The 21,559-nt window shown below is 36.6% G+C and overlaps 3 protein-coding genes across 5 annotated transcripts; all 3 read left to right on the forward strand.

Annotated features, from left to right (window-relative positions):
• The first annotated feature begins 2,221 nt into the window (after positions 1-2,221).
• Positions 2,222-6,313, forward strand: LOC107605087 (SUPPRESSOR OF GAMMA RESPONSE 1). Its single transcript, XM_016306835.3, has 6 exons — positions 2,222-2,447; positions 3,566-3,698; positions 4,225-4,411; positions 4,772-5,295; positions 5,532-5,822; positions 5,912-6,313. Exons 1-6 carry the CDS (start codon positions 2,440-2,442, stop codon positions 5,963-5,965), a joined length of 1,197 nt encoding a protein of 398 aa, XP_016162321.1. The 5' UTR covers positions 2,222-2,439; the 3' UTR covers positions 5,966-6,313.
• A 2,670-nt stretch (positions 6,314-8,983) lies between these two features.
• LOC148562889 (uncharacterized) lies at positions 8,984-10,763 on the forward strand. The gene is made up of 3 exons (XM_088491045.1): positions 8,984-9,873; positions 10,117-10,399; positions 10,713-10,763. Exons 1-3 carry the CDS (start codon positions 8,984-8,986, stop codon positions 10,761-10,763), a joined length of 1,224 nt encoding a protein of 407 aa, XP_088347171.1.
• Positions 10,764-15,325: 4,562 nt separating this feature from the next.
• LOC107605088 (phosphopantetheine adenylyltransferase) lies at positions 15,326-19,420 on the forward strand. Of its 3 annotated transcripts, none has more exons than XM_088491765.1 (8): positions 15,326-15,939; positions 16,740-16,877; positions 16,969-17,096; positions 17,190-17,261; positions 18,272-18,331; positions 18,625-18,719; positions 18,904-18,973; positions 19,041-19,420. In XM_088491765.1, exons 2-8 carry the CDS (start codon positions 16,841-16,843, stop codon positions 19,155-19,157), a joined length of 579 nt encoding a protein of 192 aa, XP_088347891.1. In that variant the 5' UTR covers positions 15,326-15,939; positions 16,740-16,840; the 3' UTR covers positions 19,158-19,420. The 3 variants fall into 3 exon arrangements, with proteins under 3 accessions (XP_088347891.1, XP_016162323.1, XP_016162322.1); XM_016306837.3 differs by having other exon boundaries at positions 16,793-16,877; XM_016306836.3 differs by having other exon boundaries at positions 15,372-15,939; positions 16,788-16,877.
• The last annotated feature ends 2,139 nt before the right edge of the window (positions 19,421-21,559 follow it).

Genomic DNA, 21,559 nt, shown 5'->3' on the forward strand with positions numbered 1-21,559 from the left:
GGAGATCCACGAAATAGACGATAGCAGCAACCTTCTCTAATCATGCTGAAATACTCGCGATACATGAAGCTAGTCGCAAGTATTTTTGGCTCATGAGTTTGATTCAATATATTATGTCATCATGTGGATTGATTGATCATAAGATAGCTCCAACTGTCCTGTTTGAAGATAATACAACATGCATTACTCAACTTAAATGTGGATACATTAAAGGTGATAGAACAAAGTATATTTCTCCCAAATTCTTCTTCACTCATGATCTTCAAAATCAAGGGACAAGTGATATCCAACAGATCTGTTCAAGTGACAATCTGGCAGATTTATTCACAAAGTCACTCCCAAAATCCTCCTTTGAAAAATTAGTACATGAGATTTGGATGCGCCGATTTTGAGACATTAAATGATGTCGACAAGAGGGGGAGACTGTACTCTTTTTTCCTTGATCAGGTTTTTTTTCATTGGATTTTTTTTGACAAGATTTTTAATGAGGCAGTCCCCATCAAAGAATATTGTACTATTTTTCCTTTACTAAAGGTTTTTTCCCATTGGGTTTTTCTTTAGTAAGATTTTAACGAGGCATAATACTGAATGGACATCCAAGGGGGAGTGTTGTGATGATAAGATTAAAATGGTCAAGATGGATGCCCATTAATATGGGAAGCTGGTTTTATTCTCAATACTTAACTTGTCAAGGCAAACCAAATTAATGAAGTTGAAAAATGTAAGACTTCCTTGCCTATAAATAGAGAAGCAACTGAGAAACACTATACACAGCAATAAACAATTCTCCCTCTTTTTTACGTTGCAATACTTCTTTCTCTCTTATATACATCACAATATATAATATTAGTAAACATATTAACTATCTCTATTATATTGAGATAGTAATTGTGATAAATACTACTACTAGAATTATCTAATTATACTTCTTTATTTTATTTTATATTACCTCATCCTTATTTATTTAGTTGTTTTACAACAATTTTATCAATTTTTTACTCTAAAAGAACTTAATCCTTATTTTGTAATGCAACTTAAAAGCTTTTAGCCTTTGGTCATTAAGTAGGGTCTATGATGTACACAACATGAGATTCGTAAATACATGAATTTTAAATTTTTATAAGATACAGAAATATGTATATATATAAAATTTGAAGTATTTTTTAGAAAAATAGTAATGATATTAAAATATAAATTAAATTTTTAATATCTTATTTTATTTATATAAAGTATTTAAAATATTTTTTTGTTTTAATAAATAATAATATATATTATTTCTAAATTTATTACAACAATATACATGTTAAGAATAAAGTTGGACATACTGACACATGATGGTAATTAGGTGTGTCCAAACGTGTCTGATGAAAATTTTTTTATTTTTTATTAAGACACTATTGAATACGGCAGACACGCGTGTCAGATGAGTGTCATGTTCGAAATGTGTCCGACACACAAATACGACAATTCAGCGAAGTATCCGTACTTCATAGAGTAGGGTTGTTAAACGGATTAGTCTAGCCATTTTAAGTTTAGTCCGCTAAGTCTATTTATTTATGAGTCATAATTTTTCAGTCTAAACTATTTATAGTCAATTCAATAGTTCGTTTAACCTTTTAATTTATTTTTAAAAAAATATTTTTTCAAAAAATATAATTTTTAAGTGAAAAAAATTTAAATAAATATTTTGTTAGTTGATAGATCGAATTTTTGAATTGAATAAAAAAATATTAATTAAAAATATTTTTTTAAATGCAAATAAATTAAATAAATTGCCTGTTTAATCTTTAGACTAACCTATTATTTTTTTTGAATTAACTCAACTCAATTCGTTTAATCCAAAATCCGTTTAACCCAAAGTTTAGATAAAGTTAATTTTAGATATAAGTTTGCCTTTATTTTATTTTTTTTCCTTAAATTTGCCGTGTAAATAAATAAACAGTGCCAATAAATTATTACTCAAATGACATAATTTCTATGTTTGGCCAATTTTAACCGTCCTAACCCTGCCATTAAGTACTCCATATGAAAAGTGATTGGGGTAAACAATGCAAGAATCTTTAACGTTACTTTATATTTACTGATTTGCCCTTTTTTAGCTTGGCGACCAAGGATGCAAGGTTAAACTTGTAATTCTGGCCCTTACACGGTTTGCGTCTTTACGAAACTCGATTTTCTCTTTCTGACTCGATATCCGAACCAATAGGCTCGGTTTTGCTTTGGCTCACTTCTTCGACAGAACAGCAATGACGAAGCACAGGTTCGAATGCACAGTCTCTTCCCATTACCAACAAAAACCCCAGGCTACAATTTCCCGCTCACTCTACCGACTGTCGCTTTCTTTGTCTCTCTGTCGATTGAAAATGGGAAACCGATGCTGAAGCTCAATACTCTCCACAGTTCTGCTTCAGCTCAAGCTTCTTCCTCTTCCTCTCTGCAATGGCTAGGTGAGGTTTTAGAATCAGATTCAGATATGGCCACATTGCATAATGAGATACACGTTTTCTTCCTTAGTAACTTTTGTGTGTGTGTTACGCTTTCATTTTTTTTCTTAAAAAATCATTTTTGATTTTTTATTTTAACTTAATTGTGGTTTGGATACATTTTGTGGCATTTTATTTTCCTATTTTGGGGTTATTGACATGGACGTGCTTCAGTTTTTGGAAAGCAAACTGTAGTCTGTAGTGTAGGGTTTGACATGCTTGAGTTTGGTAAATAGCTGCTGCTACTTTTTTCTCTTGTTCCAATTAAAGTAAACAAAGTGTTTCTTGAAGTGGTCCTGATTGCTGAACATGATTACATGAATCCTTATTGGAATATTTCAAATGACATTATGACAGTGTTAGTCACAGTATACTATGTTCTTACACAAGAAGTTACATTTTGTGCTTTGGCTTTGTATGAGTCCTTTTTTCTACCCTGATTGAAGCTGTTGGTGAAGAAAAAGCTTTCTGAAGGGAATTTCATGGTGAAAATCTCACTATGTTGTAAATGATTAATAATGAGTTTCCTGGTATCTTGCCCTTCTAATTTACTCCTTGCCATGCATTTCTAATTTTGATTACATCTGTAATATGCTGTGTTTTTGTGGTCATGGAATCTTTAAGCTGTGTTTGTGAATTGAGGTTTAGAAGGGGAAGGGAAAGAAGTGAAAGGTTTGAAGAGTAAAAGGTAATTGAATCATAATTATATGACTCTCTTTCACTCTACAAGCCCTTCTCATTACTCTTCAAACTCTTCCTATCCCATCTTTCGTTAGAAAACCTCATATTGACATTACTGGCTTCTGGCCTCCGGATTCTGTGCAGTACAGAATTCCCTGTGACTTTGTTTCTTTTTTTCATTTGACTTCATTTCTACTTCTCTTTAACTGTATTTGACCTAGAAATTCGCCATTGTTATTCCTAATTATTTATTCCATTTTCGTATTTATCATGTAAAGAAGCTGAATTTTCACACTTTTATTTAAATCTAGTTATGCTTTTAAAGTTCTTCAGCTAACAATCTCTTCTTTATCTTCCAATGGTATGATGAACTTAGGAATGTTTGCTATTTTATTTGGCAGGAGCTGGCTTATTGACATAGGTGGATTTGCAAAGAAAGTGAAAAGCACTAATTTATCTCCAGCTGATCAAATCAAAGATTGTGGGGCATATCGTGATTGTCCAAACTGCCATTACCGTATTGATAACCGTGATGTACGTTAAAATTCAGCATAATATTCATTCTCATTTTATAGTTGTTAGGTAAATTGACACACACAACTCAACACGGAGTCAACATAGAGGCAATGGACTGGCTTTTATATAATAAAGCCTTCAATGATCATTTGCAGTTTTGTTATGATCCATTCTCTTTTCCCTATATTTTACTTTTTAACTTTGGATTTAGCTAACAAGGGCACATGTTAAAGTTACGAATTAAGAAAGTTATTATAGAAAAATGTGTAGAGTTTAGTTTTCAATGCAAATGTTGTGCATCTATTAAAATAAAACATTTAAGACTTTCTACTAATACTAATCTTAAGTTGTGCCCTTTAGTAAAACCCTTTAACTTTTGGCTAATACAATTCCTTCGTTTATTTGATGTTGTGCTTGTGTGAGTTTGCAAACTTCACCATCATACCAGGATTGAATTCTAGAAAATTTTGGCATGGGTTTGAATGATTGCAGATGTTTAGTTATGAATATTTCTTCTTCTTCTTCTATTTATTTTTTTAAATAGGTTTCTACTGAGTGGCCTGGCTTTCCTGTTGGTGTGAAGTTTGATCCTTCTGATGTAGAACTCCTAGAACATTTAGCAGGAAAATGTGGCATTGGAAATGCTCAGCTGCATATGTTTATTAATGAGTTCATTCCAACAATAGAAGAAGAAGAAGGTATTTGCTATACACATCCAGAAAATCTTCCAGGTGAGGTTTCTCTATGCTTTTGCTTCCAAAAATTTAAACATTAAACATGTGATACAGAAAAGAATCCTTTCACATTGACCTTATCAGACTTGTGTTTTGCACTATAAAGCAAAACCCAATCAATGTTCAGATCATGTTAATTGCCATGTTTGAAATACATTACATGTTGCTTTTACTGTTATATGTTGAGGGTTAGGGATCAACAGGTTTATGCTTGCCGAACTTAATGATGTTGCTTTTATGAATGATAATCATTTCATAATCCCTTATGTGTTCTGAATATTGAGTTTTTCTTGTGGACCTACATTGGCCCACTTTTCTGGAGCTATGTCTCTAATCATCATGACTGTTTTATTTCAGGTGTCAAGAAAGATGGGAGCAGTGCCCATTTCTTTCATAGAACAACCAATGCCTATACTACTGGTCAACGGAAGCGTCGAAAGATTCATCATCAATGTTTGACTGAAGAGCATGTACGGTGGCATAAGACTGGTAAGACAAAAGCTATATTGGAGGATGGAGTGCATAAGGGCTTTAAGAAGATCATGGTTCTTTATATAAGACCTAAGAAAGGGTCCAAACCTGATAAAACGAATTGGGTGATGCACCAATATCATTTAGGAACTGATGAAGAGGAGAAGAACGGTGAATATGTGGTTTCAAAGATTTTTCAGAAGCAAACTGAGAAAAATGAGGAGAATCCAGCGGTCGAAGATTCTGACCAGAATGAGAAAAATGAGAATCGATTGGCTGATGATTCCAACTGTATAGCATCCCGAACCAGTCCTAGAACTCCGAAACCAAATCCCCCAAATCCACCTAGAGCTGGAAATTTTGTTGACAATGATGATAATATTGACGAAACTGAACTTCCATTCACTCAGGTAGTAGCTGTATTTCATAATTATTAATACAACTGTTAAATCATCTTCTAGAAAAATCAAATGGAAAAGAGAAGTCAAATCTGATATATTTCCTCCCTAACTAGTTCGCACATAATCTAAGGATTAACTTGGCTTTCAACATGTATTTATGTATGACTGATGGAACAAGTTCTACGCTTTGTTTTATCTAAAACTTGTCCACATTTAGTTTATAAAATTTGAACTTTTTGAACTAGGATGTGAAATGTGTCCCACAATGTGATGTTCTGGATCAGAACAATGCTGGTGACCCTGCATGGCTGGCAGGTGAATCGCAGGCTGTGGAAAACTTCGACTTTGATGGCTTGGATGACATCTTGTTCTGCAATGAAATATTCGATTCATCATCTCTACTAGATATTTCTGGAACGGAAACCATGATAAATGGATCTGCTTCAAACGATATGCTTGGGAATGATGGTTTATCATACGGAACTTCCGTTCTTGATACCCTTGACTTGGGTACTCCCCCAGATTTTGATCTTTCAGTAAGCATCCAGTTACCCTGCTCCCTGTATCTTTGATTTTGAGTTTGTACATTTACTAACAAGCTCTACGATTCTCACTTTGGATGCAGAATCTGAATTTTTACTCTCAAGATAGTATTTTCGACTGGGTCGACAGATTATGAAGTGATTTCTGAAGTTTGAGTCCATCAGAATGCATGTTTGTTCAGCTCTTAGATGCTTCAGATTCAAATATAGTAAGAGAAACATAGGTTCTCACGTGATTTGCAAGCAGAAATAACAGTATTTGTTTGTCCCTGGTTCTTGAAATTCTGCAAATTTTGTAATCCCACACATTTGGGCATTGTTCAGGTGGGTGTATTGTTCATGTGGATTTTAGGTATTATTCACGTGGGTTGTATTTGTGTCAAATAGCTTTTGTGGTATATGTTGTTTCCATAGCCATCTAAACTTGGTTGCCTCATTCTGTTGTGGTAGATACATCTCTGGTAGCAAAGTCCAAACTTATATAAGTACTTGATATTCGACTGTTTTTATGTCAATACTAGAATAACTATCCGCGGCATAGTTGTCAGAACCGAACCGGTGATCGAACCGGTCAGGTTACTGGATCACTGGGTCACTGGTTCAACCGTTGGATCACTGGTTGAACCGATAGAACCGGTCGTACATAAATAAAAAATATAAAATAGTAAAAAATTGAATAAATTGACAATTAGATCTTTAAAATTTTCGACTTCAGATTAATTAGCTATTGAAAAAAAAATAAAGTACCAATTTAGCCATTCAAGATAGTAAACGATGAACACATTATGTCCCTCCATTAATTTATCATGTGAAATTTAATGGTGATATTTATATGTCCTTACTAATTAGTCCTAAGTCGAAATCTTCGAAAACCTACTAATTCAATACTCTAAAAAAGTTAAAATAAATATCTTTACTAATATTTTAATATGTAAATGTAAATATTAAAATATTTGATACTTATTTTAATAATTTTATAAATTCTAAAGAATTAAAAAAAATTGAATATAAAACTAAATATGAAATAATCCAGTTGTGTTTGTATATAATATATAAATTAATTAGCATATAAAATTACAAGTGAATACCTCAGCTTGGTGGCGTTCCTTGATGGAACTTTCCAAAGAGACCTGGGTTTGACACTCCCTGTATGCATTTTTGGATATTGGGAGCACTATAGGACCGGCCGGTTTGTGTCGAACCGCCCGGTTTTGACCGGTTTGAATCCTTCTTTGGTTCAAAGCTCTAATCGAACCGGCTAGATTATCGGTTCACCGGTTTTCCGGTCGAACCGACCGGTCCGGTCCGGTTCTTACAACTATGATCCGCGGATTCAAATAAATGAGAAGCAATTAATAAATATTATGAAATAATTTTAAATACATAATTATAAATATAAATAAAAAACATTTTTTAAAATAATAAAAATTTAATTACATGAAAAATACATTATAAATTTATGAAAATTCTAAGAGTCATTAATTATTTATATAATGTTTAAGATTGTCTTTATTAAAAACGTTATATATATATATATATATATATAGTTTTATTTCCTTAGTTCCAGGGTGACTTCCAAGATTTCGTTCCGTGACAAGGTTATTGGTTCTACGGTAGCCACAGGGATAAATCGGGCTGAAACTCTAGATGAGGATTCCATGGCAGTGGTCACTGGAAAACAAGGAGATCCTATGCCTCCAAGAGTTTGCTTCTCCGAGGCTAGGAACATCCTTTCTGAACCATACAAGGAAGCAATTGTGATTAAGGTTCTTGGAAAAAACCTTAGTTACACGGCCATGTTTCACAAATTGAAAGGGGTATGGAGGATCACCGGTGGATATGAAATCTTGGATGTGGGTTTTGGGTACTTCCTCGTTAAATTTGATCGCATGGACGATCGAGAGAAGGTTTTACTAGGGGGGCCATGGATGATCTTCGGTCACTATATTGCGGTCAAGCCATGGACACCGGATTTTAAACCTTGTGAGGACACTTTCGGGGAGACTATGGTTTGGATTCGAATCTCTGGTTTGAGCATATGGTACTATCAGGATAAAGCCATGATGAGAATCGCTTCTGCTGTGGGAAGACCAGTCAAGGTGGATCTGGCTACTAAGTTGGCGGAAAGGGGAAAATTTGCTCGGGCTTGCGTGCAAATTAATCTTGGTTTGCCGGTGGTCCGGAGTGTGATTGTCGATGAGTTTGAATATAAGGTGGAGTATGAATGCTTACACCTTATTTGTGACAAGTGCAATTGTTTCGGGCATCCAGCAACTGACTGCAGAATGACCCCAATAGATTCGGAAAGGGTGGATCGAAAGGAAACATCAGTGACTGAGACGGCGGCCCGGGTGGTGCAGCCACAGGAAGCTTCAAAAGAGAAAATTTTTGAATTTGGATGCAATCCCAAAGAGTCAGTGATAGTTGCAGAAATTGGGGAGGAATTAGATGATACGTTGCATGGGAAGGAAGTGGGGTCCCAGCATTTGGAAAATGAGACTGGCTGGACCAAAGTCAGCGGCAAAAGGAGAGGAAAATTGAGCCAATCAAACAAAGCCCAACAAACATCTAAAGATAAAATGCCGGTGCGCTCAAATCAGAAATTGGACCAGAACCGTGACTTTGGGCTACGTATGAGAGGAGCCGAATCAGGGGTGAAGACCGGGTCGGTTAGCGGATCTAAGGCACGCATGGCATCTTCCAAACAGCAAAGGGGTGAAGGGCAAATCTGTCTCCGTTGCGGTGCCGACTTTCACTGCCATTATCAAAAACGGACACAAGAGGTTGCGCCCTTCTTCTTTGCAGAATTCGCCGTCGACTCTGGACTGCCTTGGCGACACCAGCAAGCAGCAAATCGGCAAATTGGAAGGGTTGTCAGTGGAGGGACACAGACAACCCGGGCAACAACCGGACAAGGACAAGCAAGGCTCAGGGGGATATGATGGTGGATCTTCATCATCTCGTTAGGGACTTCAGCTGAGGTTGGTCCTTTTTACAATACAAATTGTTTTATGGATTATTTAGATTTAAGCTTCCTATTTTGGAATATTAGAGGTGCCTCTAATAAATTGGCCCGGGTTCATAGTAAGGAGTTAGCGAATAAATTTCATCCTACTTTTTTCATTCTGTTTGAAACCCATATTGCTTTCGAGAGGATGAAATCTTTTTGGAATAATCTAGGTTACCAGGGTGTTGGTATTGTTGAGGCTAATGGTCATAGTGGGGGTATCTGGGTTCTATGTTCTAATTCAAATATTTCTGTGAGAGTATTGGATGTAGTTGATCAATGTATCAGTTTTGAAATCACTATGGGCAATACATCTAGTTACTGCAGTGCGGTGTATGCTAATCCGCATATACATCGGCGTAAAGAACTGTGGGGTGACTTGACAAGGATTGCTAATATGATCCACGGACCTTGGATTATGTTAGGGGACTTTAATGATGTTTTGTTGCAGAGTGAAGTTAGAGGGGGGCAATTTAGACTTGCCAGAGCAGAACAATTTGCGGAAACATTGGAGGATTGTGGGCTATTTGATATGGGGGCTATTGGGAGAAGATTCACTTGGTACAGGAAGGTGAAAGGTGGGGTGCAGGTGGCCAAGAAGCTTGATAGAGCAGTCATCAACCAGGACTGGCGACTAATGTTTCCAGAGGCTTATACTGAGGTGCTGGCGCGCCTTCACTCTGATCATTGCCCATTATTCACTAGGTGCAAGATGGCAAAGAGGGCTACCAAGGGCCATCGTCCGTTCAGATTCCAGGCTGCGTGGATGACTCATCCTCTTTTTAGGAATGTTGTTGATACAGCTTGGAATAGAGGAGCTCCGGATGTAGTTAAATGTTTGTTGGAGGTTCAAAAAGATGCAACTAGCTTCAATAAAAAGGTTTTTGGCAATATTTTTGTTAAGAAAAGGGAGTTGGAGAGGATTTTGAATGACGTTCAGATTACTCTGGAAAGTCGGGAGGATCAACAGCTTAGGATCAAAGAGCAAGTTTTGCATCAGGAACTGAATGCTGTCCTTCTTCAAGAAGAGTTGTTGTGGTATCAAAAATCTAGAGAACAATGGGTGAGATGTGGAGACAGAAATACAAAATTTTTTCATCTGCAGACAGTTATCAGGAGAAAGAGGAACAAAATTCATGGGTTATTTTTGGAGGATGGGTCTTGGACCACGGAGACTACGACTCTAGAACTGGCGGCAAATTCTTTCTTTCAAAAGCTCTTTTCTACAAGGGAGGATATTGACCTGGACGCCATGGGGCCTTTTCCTTGCCCGTCTCTTAGTACTGAGGCTTGTCGAAAGTTAGTGGAACCGGTGACGTCTGAAGAGGTTAAAAGAGCTGTGATGACTATGAGTTCATTTAAAGCCCCAGGGCCAGATGGATTTCAAGCAATTTTCTACAAAGAGTTCTGGGACTCTCTTAGCAACGATGTGTGTAGACTGGTCAAGCGAGCCTTTGAGGGTGAGCCATTGAATGCGGCTATTTTCGATACTCTCATTGTTCTAATTCCTAAAGTGGAAGTTCCCTCTTCCTTACGGGAGTTTCGGCCTATTAGCTTATGTAATGTAATTTATAAAATTGTCACAAAGGTTCTAGTTAACAGGTTCAGACCTTTCCTGTCGGAGATCATTGGTCCTTTGCAAGGAGGGTTCATTCCAGGAAGAGGAACCACAGAGAATATTATCATTGCTCAAGAGATTATGCACTTCATGAGGAACACCAAGTCTCGAAAAGGGACCATGGCATTCAAGATTGATTTGGAAAAAGCTTATGACAGGGTAGACTGGCGTTTTCTGGAAGCTACTTTGGTCCGGTTTGGGTTTCCAAAGGCTACCATTAATCTTATATTGAATTGTGTGACTTCCTCTTCGTTGGCAGTTTTGTGGAATGGGAACAGGCTCCAAAATTTCAATCCGAAGAGAGGGTTGAGGCAAGGAGATCCTATGTCTCCTTATCTATTTGTACTCTGTATGGAAATGCTTGCCTGCTTTATCTCTCATAGAGTTTCCCAAGGTTTGTGGAACCCAGTTGCGGTTTCTAGGAATGGACCACGACTCTCTCATTTGATGTTTGCAGATGATCTTTTGCTTTTCTGTAAGGCATCAAAAGCTCAAGTAATAGAGGTCATGCATTGTTTGGACTTGTTTTCTAGAGCGTCAGGTTTAAAGGTAAATCTTCATAAGTCAAAGGCCCAGTGTTCCAAGAGGGTGTCAAAGAGGAGAAAAGAGGTTCTCTCAGGGGTCTCTAACATCCGGTTCTGCAATGATTTGGGTAAATACCTGGGAATTAACATCGGTCATGCCAGAGCTTCCAGGAAGACGGCTCAGGAGATTATTGAAAAAATTTCGAGAAAGCTCTCCAGTTGGAAAGGACGCCTACTGAATAAGGCAGGGAGGCTTTGTCTTGTTAAATCGGTTGTGGCCTCTATCCCAGTTTATGAAATGCAAATTTCTCTTCTCCCGAAGTATGCATGTAATAAAATTGATTCCTTGATGAGACAATTCTTGTGGAAAGGTCAAGCGACTGGAAAAGGGCTGCCTCTGGTCAGGTGGGAGGTCGCCATAACTCCTAAAAAGGCAGGAGGATTGGGTATTAGGGATACTTCCTGTGCTAACATGGCGCTTCTGGGAAAGTTGGTATGGGATTGTCTAAATAATAGTGAGAAGTTATGGGTGCAGGTTCTGAAGCATAAATATCTCAGGAATCAATCTGGTATGAACGGAAACAGTAGAAATTCTTCATCGGCTACCTGGAAGAACATTGTTAGTGCCTATGAGCATCTCAAGGAAGGGCTTCATTGGAATATTGGAGATGTCCACAAATCAGTTTGGTATGATGAGTGGACTCCTTTTGGTAAGCTTTGCAACCTTGTTCCTTATGTACATATTTCTGAATCAGATTTCATGGTGGCTGACTTGTGGAAAGGGGTGTCTTGGGAGGTTGATAGTCTTACCACGCCTATTCCGCATGAGATTAAGCAGTTTATTTGTGGTCTGAGATATCCTAGTTTGACTGAGTTGGAGCCACAGTGGGAGTGGTGGCCTGCAGCAACAAAAAAGTATAGTGCAAGGGAGGGTTACAGATGGTTATTAAAGAAAACATTAAATTGGAATGCCAACAGTAATTGGAACTGGTTGTGGAACACAAACATTCCAGAGAAGTTCAAATTTACTATGTGGCTTAGCTTACATGATGCTCTACCAACTGAGACCTTTCGATTCAAGCGGCATTTAGCTTCTTCAGATATGTGTAAGAGATGTAACAAGGCGCAGGAGACTATGGAGCATTGCCTTAGAGACTGTGAACGATCAAAGACAATCTGGTATATATTGGATCCTAGTATCCTGGACTCAACGGCTGGTACTGCTCTTGAAGAGTGGTTTCGGAAGGCCTTGGCTAACAATGAGGCGTCCTTTGGTGCAGGGCTTTGGTGGGTATGGAGACATAGGTGCAATGACATATTCAACACTGACAACCCTTGGACAGACCATAAGGTTGTTGCCTTGGCCAGAATTACCGCCAAGGACTTACAGGTTTACAGGAATCGAAGCAATGCCTTTAGGTCTCTCCGAAATTGCCTGTGTTGGGAACCACCGGTAGGCAATAGTTTTAAAGTTAATTGTGATGCAAGCTTGTATATGGATTCAAATTTAGCGGGATTTGGGTGTATTATTAGAGATTCTAAGGGAGATTGGATCTCGGGCTGCTCTGGAAGCATTTCCCCTTGGTCTATAATTAGATGTGAATTATTTGCTGCTTGGAGGGGGCTGGTTTTAGCTTGGGATTGCGGTTTGAGGGATATTATATGTGAAACAGATTGCCTTGACATTCTGCCCATCATGCATGAGCTTACAAGTGGGTATCTATCTGAAGTAACAGATTTGGTTCACAAGATTCAGGAGCTTTTATCTCGTCCTTGGCTTGTTCACGTTGAATGGGTGTCCCGAGAAGCAAATAGAGCTGCGGATTGGATGGCTAAATATGGTGCCAAGAGTAACTCTAATCATGTTATTTGGTCTGAGCCTAGTGTTGATCTCCAACGAATCATCCGCTCAGATTTAGAATAGTTTTTTGTTTTGTTTCTTTCCTTGTTTAGTCACCAAAAAAATATATAGTTTTATTTTCAATGTGTATCTTATATTTTAATAAGTATTTTATGTACGTGATTGTTTTTTTTTATGTATATAGTATGGTTGTATTTTTATTAATTTTTATTTCAAAAATTATAGTTTCATATATATATATAATATTCATTATTTTGATAAGTATAAATATATTATATGTTTTATTAGATAAAATTAAAACACAAATATTAACATAAAATAAAATAATGTTTAATGACTATTTGAATCAGTTCAAAGGTTAGATTTTTAAACTAGTAATTATTATTTTTAATGATTTTTTAATTATGAATTAATTTTTTAAGTATCTTTGATAGTAATTTTAGGATTAAGTACGATTTTGGTCTATAAAGTATAGATCGAAAATTTTTTTCGTCCCCAATCTTTTTTTATACAAAATCGTCCCTAAAGTTTAAAACCAAGTTTTAAAATCGTCATTTTTACTTAAATATTAAAATTTTCGGAGCAAATTACTCATAACAAAAAAAAAAAAAATAAAAAAGAAAAAAATAAGAGAAAAAGAGAGTGTTTCTGCTCTTACAGTCTTACGAAGGAAGAAAGGAAGAAGAAGAAGGGAAAGGAAAGAAGAAGTTGTCCACGAATCCACCTCTTCCTCCACTTTCGCCAAGAAGTTGTCCACGAATCCACCTCTTCCTCCGCTTTCGCCACTACTTTCGTACGATTTTGGATCCTAAGTAAGGACAATTTTAAAACAAGTTAAATCTTAGGGACGATTTTGTATGTAAAAAGAGGTTGGAAAATGAAAAATTTTTCCGATCTTTACCTTAAAAACCAAGATCGTACTTAACCATAATTTTATATAACATTTTTTGTTCTCTTATTTTAAATATCTTATAATATGCAATGCTTTATATTATAATATTAATTTTATAACTCATTCTCTTTATCACTATTTTCTTGACAAATTTTAATATAATATTTGTCATCAATCATCATTATTATGACTTTAAATATTATTTTTAAGACTGCGTTTGTTTTTAAGAATAAGATAAGACAAAATACTAAGAACAAGATATAAAGCATAGAGACACATAATTTAGTATTCTTATATTCTATTTAATAATAAAGTATAACAAATTATGAAAATCTAATTTATTCTATTTTTTTATTCAAAAAATTTGAGAAGATAAATGTAATAATAAAAAGTATAATTATGAAAATTTAACAAGAATAATAAAAGAAAAAATAAAAACTAAATTGTATCTTTTGTTAGTGTCTTTTTTTTGTGAGAATGGACAAAAATACACTAGTTCAATCTCTGGACACAATATTTCTATCCATATCTTATCTACCAAATACAATTTTATATCTCTGTATCTCTATTTTAATGTCCTGTTTTTATAAAGAAACGCAGCCTAATATACGAAAATATATATAAAGTTACTTTGTTAATTATTATAAGAACTGTTATAAAATATTAATTAAGAGGACATTAATATTGTTAAAAAAAATCTAATAGCATAAACTAGCTAATTATTATGAAAATTGTTACGAGAATTTAATATTGAAATTGAAAGGAAGGATCTATTTAGTTTTATAATAGAATGATATATACAATAATATATTTATATAGTAAAAATGTAAAGAATTTATGTATCATGGCTTGAATATAAAATACTTTATTATCAATTTTTGTAAAATATAAATAGATAAATAAATTCTCCATAAATATAGACACAACATGGTTATATACTTATATTTATATATATAAAAAGAAAACTATTACTATTATAATAAAGTTATGTTTAAAGCGTAGAATACAGTGTGACATATCCAACATTGACAAATCTAGTTGCTTCCAAAACAATTTAATATTAATCACATTTTATATAAGTATTGTAACTTGTAAGTTTATTATTATTATTATTATTATTATTATTGTAACTTGTAAGTTTTTTTTTTTTATACCAAAGATAGAGAGACTCGAAATCACAACTTCATAGATAAATATGAGGAGACAATGTAATTTGAATTATTATTATTATTATTATTATTAAATTTAAAAAATAATAAAATAAAAATAAACTGAGATGAAATAAAAGAACAACATTAATTTACGGTGCTTTTTATTTTTAATATTAAAAAAAGATGTATTTTATTGTACCATGAAGATATGAGATATATTACAAAATTATTAAACAAATATAAAAAATAAGAAGATCAAATTTAAAAATAAAAATATTTAAAAATTAGATTTATATTTATAATTTTTTATTTTTTAAAATTATAAATTTAAATCTCAAATTTATATATTCGTAAAATTTTATTATGAAATTCAACCTTAAATTTTTTATCTCGACATGAAAAAATACTCAATTTATTTATATCCATGAATAACGCTAACACATCATATTTGTCCATTTAAAAACAAATAGCCTTTCAGAGCGCACAAAACATCTGAGAGAGACATAGACATACAGTGACACAATTACACACGTCACAGTTTGGGGCATAAGCATGGGGCATAATTATTTGTTTACCGTTCGTCTCCGGTTCCTCCTTCTCCTTCCTCCCTCACTGTTGTTCTCTGTTGCGTTTTCTCCGTCTTCTCCCGAAGCTGCTACTGCCAGTTGCGTGAGCCTTAGTCTCTGTTCGGTCTCAACTTCACGAAATACCGCCGCCAGGAGTAGTGGTGGCTTGGCCACGATTGAGGGAACACGACGGAACAGAACGCCTCCTCTCATCTTCGTCGCTTCGTCAACTCGGGTCGTTGCGAGCTTTCCCTTCGCAGAGGCGCCGCTTGCCACCGGGTCGTTCGTCGCTGTCTTTCTCGCAGCTGTTTAGCCTACGACCGCCGCGTCCGTGAACCAGCAAGACGGCTTTGGTGTCGGTTCCAGATCCAATAGATCTGCCGCCGCTGTTCCAAGTGGTTCTGCCGCCGTGGACGACGTCGTCTTCCTCAGCTGGTTCTGTTCCCACCACGTACTATCGCCGGCGTTCAGAGGTCGTGTTTTGGCATTCAGGTAGGTCGATTCCTGAATCAGAATCTCCCATTGCAGATATGGAATTGTTGTTTTGATGCTAAAAACTGATGTTGAGGTGTTGAATTAGATTGTTGAATTCTTGAGGTTGTAATTTCTGTATCCGCAGTCTGTAATTTCGCTTGATCTTGAATTTCGATTGATGATTCGGCTTCTAATTTTCTGATTTCGTGTTCTGTTGATGGCTTTTCTGTTGTGTCTACTATGGAACACTGGATTTGAATTTTTGCTTGAAATTCTGAATCTGGAATTTGATATTGTGATTGATATGTAATTTCTGTTGATGAATTTTTTTTGAATCTGGATCTGGTATTGATATAATAATTTTGGCTTTGAAATTTCTGAAAAAGGAGTTTTCCATCTTTCTTCATAAAATTTTGCTAAATAAAATGCACCCCGAAGAGTTTTAGGATCATCAAAGATAATTTCTCTGTGGATATAATTGTTCATCCATTGAGAAAATTCTTCAATATATCAGCATCATTCAAATCCAATTTTTGAACCTAAGATAAAAAGGCAGTAAAATACTCAACTACACTTCCAATTTGCTCCATTAGAGGTGAGATCGCCAAACCACCGTGAAAATGGAAAATGGTGGCCAATGAAAGCCCCAATGTAAGGAGGAAGCATTTAAGAGATAGGAATCAATCACTAAAATCATTCATTGCAATTACATTCTTACTAATTACTGTATCTATTTATTTATAGTAGATTAATTACTAGTAAAACTATTTTAATTGGACTATTTGGGCTCATTTTACTCATTACAATTTTTCATCTAGCCGCAGTAGTATAATTGCAGCTTCAATCTTATGTTTTGAGCTGTGTAGCTCAGGCCCATTGTTTTCGAATCGCACGTCGTGGAGGAGACGCCTCTGCTGTTATGTTGAACCTGCAGCAGAAGAAAAGCGAGGCTGACGGTAAGTAACACTAGAACTAGAAATAGTTATGTTTTGAGATCAGCAGAAATGGTGCATCAATGTGTTCGCCTTTTCTTGTTTTGAATATAAGCTATTCCAATGGCCGCTCAAGATGATCCCATGCTGCTTCCCACCCTCTCTCCCCCCAACACCTACCAAGCTGTGGTCAACGGCGGCACCTTTGACCGATTGCACGATGGCCACCGCCTCTTCCTCACCGTCTGTCTCTCTCTCTCTCTCTCTCTCTCTCTCATTTAGAAATTTCCAGATTATATATCTATGTAATGCGAAATGTTGAAACCTTTTTAGCAGGCTTCAGCAAAATTGGCAAGGCAGCGGATTGTGATCGGAGTTTGCGATGGACCTATGCTCGCAAAGAAGCAGGTTAGCCTTTTTTTTTTTTTACACTTTACATATAATAGGTTCAACCAAATCTTGATTTGGATGTGTTTATATAACATTTAATTTTTTGAACCGGCTGATTTGTTGCAAGGTGGATTCTTTTTACCCTCTTAGTTCTATTGAAAATGTGACCCTTTTTTATCTGCTCCACACGGTTGTATCTTTAACTTTAATCAGGTAAGGTTTGTGTTATGGAAAGTCATGGCTAAAGAGCCTGTTACTCCAGGACATGATCATTCATTAGTTGAGACTTGAGAGTTAGCACAAGAAAGAAACAATCAGCCTTTAATTGTTTCATTTTTTCCCCCCTCTTTCGGTGTCATCTTCTCTCACTGGACTCTTGTAACTTACTATTGGTGTCTCAGTCAAATTATTTTCGGATTGATCAAATTAATTGGAAAAGTATGCTTGAATTCAAATTACAGAGTAATTTCAGTAGTCAATGTGCAAAATTTCAAGCAGTGGAACTGAGTATCATGCTTAAACTGACGAAACTGTTAAGCACTTAAATTTTTTGTCTTGAAATTTTTTTGGTAGAGAATTCAGTTTTGAAATTTGGGGATTATTTTTTTTATTTTACAAAAGCTTCTCTATTAAATTGTACAGGAGCTCATTAATTTAACAAAAATGCTATTTGTACACCAAAATCAGCCACTAAAATTAGCCACTAATGTAGTTGTGTATAAATACATGTGTGGTTTAATTTATTTTTAATGTGTGTAGTGTATTTGTATTTCAACATGTATTTTATACTGATGGCTGACTTTAGTGGCTGGTTTTGGTGTACATGTAGCATAGTCGTTAATTTAAACATTGTATAATTGAGCTTGTTAAGTGGTAACACTATAAGATGAAAGATCACCTTATTACCAAGTTATAATTTTTTGTCTATGGATTATACTCACAAAAGAGCCTCTTATCCTCATCTCTTCAGGTTTTGCTTTTGCTTTTAGATTTGAAATTTCCTTATATGATCGTTCTCCACTTTGCAGTTTGCTGAACTGATACAACCCATTGAGGAAAGGATACGCAATGTTGAAACCTTCATAAAGGTACAGAGGCAATGACAGTTTTCCTTACGCTCTTACATATAATTATTAACCAAGAAAAGTTTACCCTCTTCATGATGGATGAAGTTATTTTATTATTTTGTTGACATATGCATGTCTATTTTAAGTGGTGTGCCTTTGTATTGTTAGTTTCTGAGGGTGGATGGGCAAGAAAATGAATGATGTCCTAATCTGCATCCATGCGTCAATTGCATAGTATAATTATTTAAGATTAATGTGAAAGAAAAAAAGTCTTATATAAATTTTTATTTGAATTGGTTTGCAAAAACATGCAGTCTATCAAGCCAGAACTGGAAGTGCAAGCTGTACCAATCACAGATCCTTATGGACCTTCTATCGTGGATGGGGATTTGGAGGCTGTGGTTGTAAGGTTTGTAATTTGCAAGCTTGTGTTATGCCATTTTTATTTGTTGTTTCCTGATGTTGCTGATCGTGATAATTAGAGTGTTGCTCTGATAGATAACTGAGCAGGTTCATAAACAGAAGTGATTTTATGACTTCCAAATTGTCATTACTGATTGTTTCATACCTGACTCGACTTGGTTATCTTACAGCAAAGAGACAGTGCCCGGTGGACTAGCAGTAAACAGGAAAAGAGCTGAAAGAGGCCTTTCACAGTTAAAGGTATAGCTGTTTATTTTATTTTATTTTCTATGACATATTATAAATTGTTTCTGTGGATCTTATGCAGATTGAAGTTGTAGATTTGGTCTCTGGAGGTTTGGGTGAAGTTAAGCTGAGTTCATCGATGTTAAGGAAGCTTGAGGCTGAAAAAGCCAACCAGCAAAGCACAATATCACATACTTAGTAACGAAGAATTTGTTGAGCTTATACATATATTATTTTTCAAACGTAGTTTACACTTCACACTGCCCACGATTGCAACACGCAAGTTTTTGTTTCATCAGAGTTCAGAAAATGGAACTAACAACATTTTAGCAGGGGGAAAATAGGAAGAAACTTGCAAGTCCTTGAGATGGAAGAACTTTTCTCCCTGCAGATAATATTTGTATCATTGAACTTATTTAATGAAATGTTATGTCAAGCGAACGTTGATTTTACCCATTTTAAGTTTTTAACTGAAGTGAATTTTTTCTACGAGAATTAATTAAGTATCTTATAACGTACGATTATTTAAATGTTAATGGCGTAATGCTAAACAATTAACTCTAGTCAAAATTTTTTATCCTTTTTCCTTCTCTCGTTTACTGGGTTTTCGAAATCAATTTGGAAAATATTTTTGTTCATACCCTGGCCCAATAAATAGGGCCCAAGATCTAAGTAAAGAAGCCCAACCCAAAGGGTTGGCCCCCCTCCAGTACCAGCCTTCGTCCCAGAAGTCGGTACTGAACACGACCTACTCCAAAGAAGTCGGACACGAGGGTTAGCTGGCAGATAACATTCATTCGAATGAGTAACTGCCCCTAGAAACTCTCTAACCACTTTATAGAGTCATATCTTAACCTCCCTAAGATATGGGAACGGTTATCCACCTAAAAAGGTGGCACTACTTCAGCGGTGGTTATTGGTTCACCACTATAAATACACTGACACCATTCAGGTATCTCTAAGTTCCAATACTTTCTAACCTGCTCCCACTCTTGCTAACTTAAGCATCGGAGTGTCTTTGCAGGTACCACCCCCCATTCTTTCTCACGCACAAGTCGGACGGAGGAACACCGAGTTTCAGGCTCCCTCGACAGTCACCTCCCTTACACGTTTGGGCCAACCAACGCCATCCGGCCCACTAATCTCCGGTTACCCACCGCAACATTGGCGCCGTTGCCGGGGACCCGAGAGATCAACCAGTGATGGCGGATAGATCCCCTGAAGAGGGTCATGTGGAGACTGATTCTGAACAAGAGAATCTGAACATTGGAAACAATGAGGCAGACCAGACCCTTCACCAGGAAGCCAATGATCAACACAGGGAAGGCACCTCCGGAATCAAAAACCCGAAGGTGAATTCCTCGGAGGGGCGCGAATCAGAAAAAGAAGGACCATCCCACGCAATTGAGCTTATGGGATTAATCCACAGTCGCCTCGAGCAGCTAGAACAGGAACGGGAGCGACAAAAGGAAACCGAAAAGAACCTAAAAGAGGAGATGGAGCGACGAAAAGAGTTAGAAAGAAAACTCTTAAAGTTAGAATCCTCCCTCAAAGGCCAGAACTCCCACGACGGTAGAGAAGATTCTCCCTTAGGGGAGAAAGACCCTTTCAGCGAGGACATAATGAGGGCAAAAGTTCCGAGAAACTTTAGAAGCCCCGATATGGACCTCTACGATGGAACCACCGATCCAAAGCATCATCTGAGCAACTTTAAAAGTCGGATGTATCTGGCTGACGCTTCCGACGCTACGCGATGTAAAGCTTTTCCGACAACCTTGTCGAAAACAGCGATGAAGTGGTTCGACGGCCTCCCTCCGAGGTCAATTACCAGTTTTGAAGACCTCTCCAGAAAGTTCTTGATGAGGTTCTCCATCCAGAAAGACAAAGTAAAACATGCACCAAGTCTCCTGGGAATAAAACAGGAGGTCGGGGAGTCCTTACGGGCCTATATGGAAAGGTTTAACAAAGCATGTTTGGAGATTCAAGACCTGCCCACCGAAGCAGTCATCATGGGGCTAGTCAATGGTCTTAGAGAAGGTCCCTTCTCACAGTCCATATCAAAAAGACACCCCGCCTCTCTAAGCGATGTACAGGAAAGAGCGGAAAAGTACATCAACATGGAAGAGAACGCTAGGCTAAGAGACCCGAGTTTGCGACCCGGTCACCCTCCCCCAACGAAAGAGAGGGAGAGGGAAGCTAAGAAGAAGGAAGAACTCGGCCTCGATAGGCCAAGAAAATACCACTCTTATACTCCACTGAAAATTCCTGTAGTGGATGTATACAGAGAAATTTGCAATACTGAAAGGCTGCCTCCCCCCAGACCCATTAAAAATAAAAAAGGGGGGAGCCGCGGTGATTACTGTGAGTACCATAAGATATATGGGCACTCCACAAACGACTGTTACGACCTTAAAAATGTGATAGAGAAGTTGGCCAGAGAAGGTCGGCTTGACAGATATCTCATAGAAAGGTCGGACGGTCATGGAAAAAGAAAGCGAGAAGATACGGATAGAAGAGACCCACCACCACAAACTCCGGAGAGACATATCCATATGATCTCAGGAGGATTTGCGGGAGGGGGACTCACAAAATCCTCTCGTA

The sequence above is a fragment of the Arachis ipaensis genome, chromosome B6 (genome assembly GCF_059453495.1).
Source record: "Arachis ipaensis isolate K30076 ecotype BB chromosome B6, ASM5945349v1, whole genome shotgun sequence".
NCBI lineage: Eukaryota > Viridiplantae > Streptophyta > Magnoliopsida > Fabales > Fabaceae > Arachis > Arachis ipaensis.

Excerpts from the sequence above, each read along its gene's own strand:
- LOC148562889 (XM_088491045.1), top strand. The coding sequence starts at position 8,984 with ATGAAATCTTTTTGGAATAATCTAGGTTACCAGGGTGTTGGTATTGTT. Across the intron at positions 9,874-10,116 it reads CTTCAAGAAGAGTTGTTGTG|TACTGAGGCTTGTCGAAAGT; the intron begins GTATCAAAAATC and ends CCCGTCTCTTAG. Across the intron at positions 10,400-10,712 it reads GGCCTATTAGCTTATGTAAT|TTTTGTGGAATGGGAACAGG; the intron begins GTAATTTATAAA and ends CTTCGTTGGCAG.
- LOC107605087 (XM_016306835.3), top strand. Across the intron at positions 3,699-4,224 it reads ACCGTATTGATAACCGTGAT|GTTTCTACTGAGTGGCCTGG; the intron begins GTACGTTAAAAT and ends TTTTTTAAATAG. Across the intron at positions 5,296-5,531 it reads CTGAACTTCCATTCACTCAG|GATGTGAAATGTGTCCCACA; the intron begins GTAGTAGCTGTA and ends TTTTTGAACTAG.
- LOC107605088 (XM_088491765.1), top strand. The coding sequence starts at position 16,841 with ATGTTGAACCTGCAGCAGAAGAAAAGCGAGGCTGACG. Across the intron at positions 16,878-16,968 it reads GAAGAAAAGCGAGGCTGACG|CTATTCCAATGGCCGCTCAA; the intron begins GTAAGTAACACT and ends TTTGAATATAAG. Across the intron at positions 17,097-17,189 it reads GCCACCGCCTCTTCCTCACC|GCTTCAGCAAAATTGGCAAG; the intron begins GTCTGTCTCTCT and ends CCTTTTTAGCAG.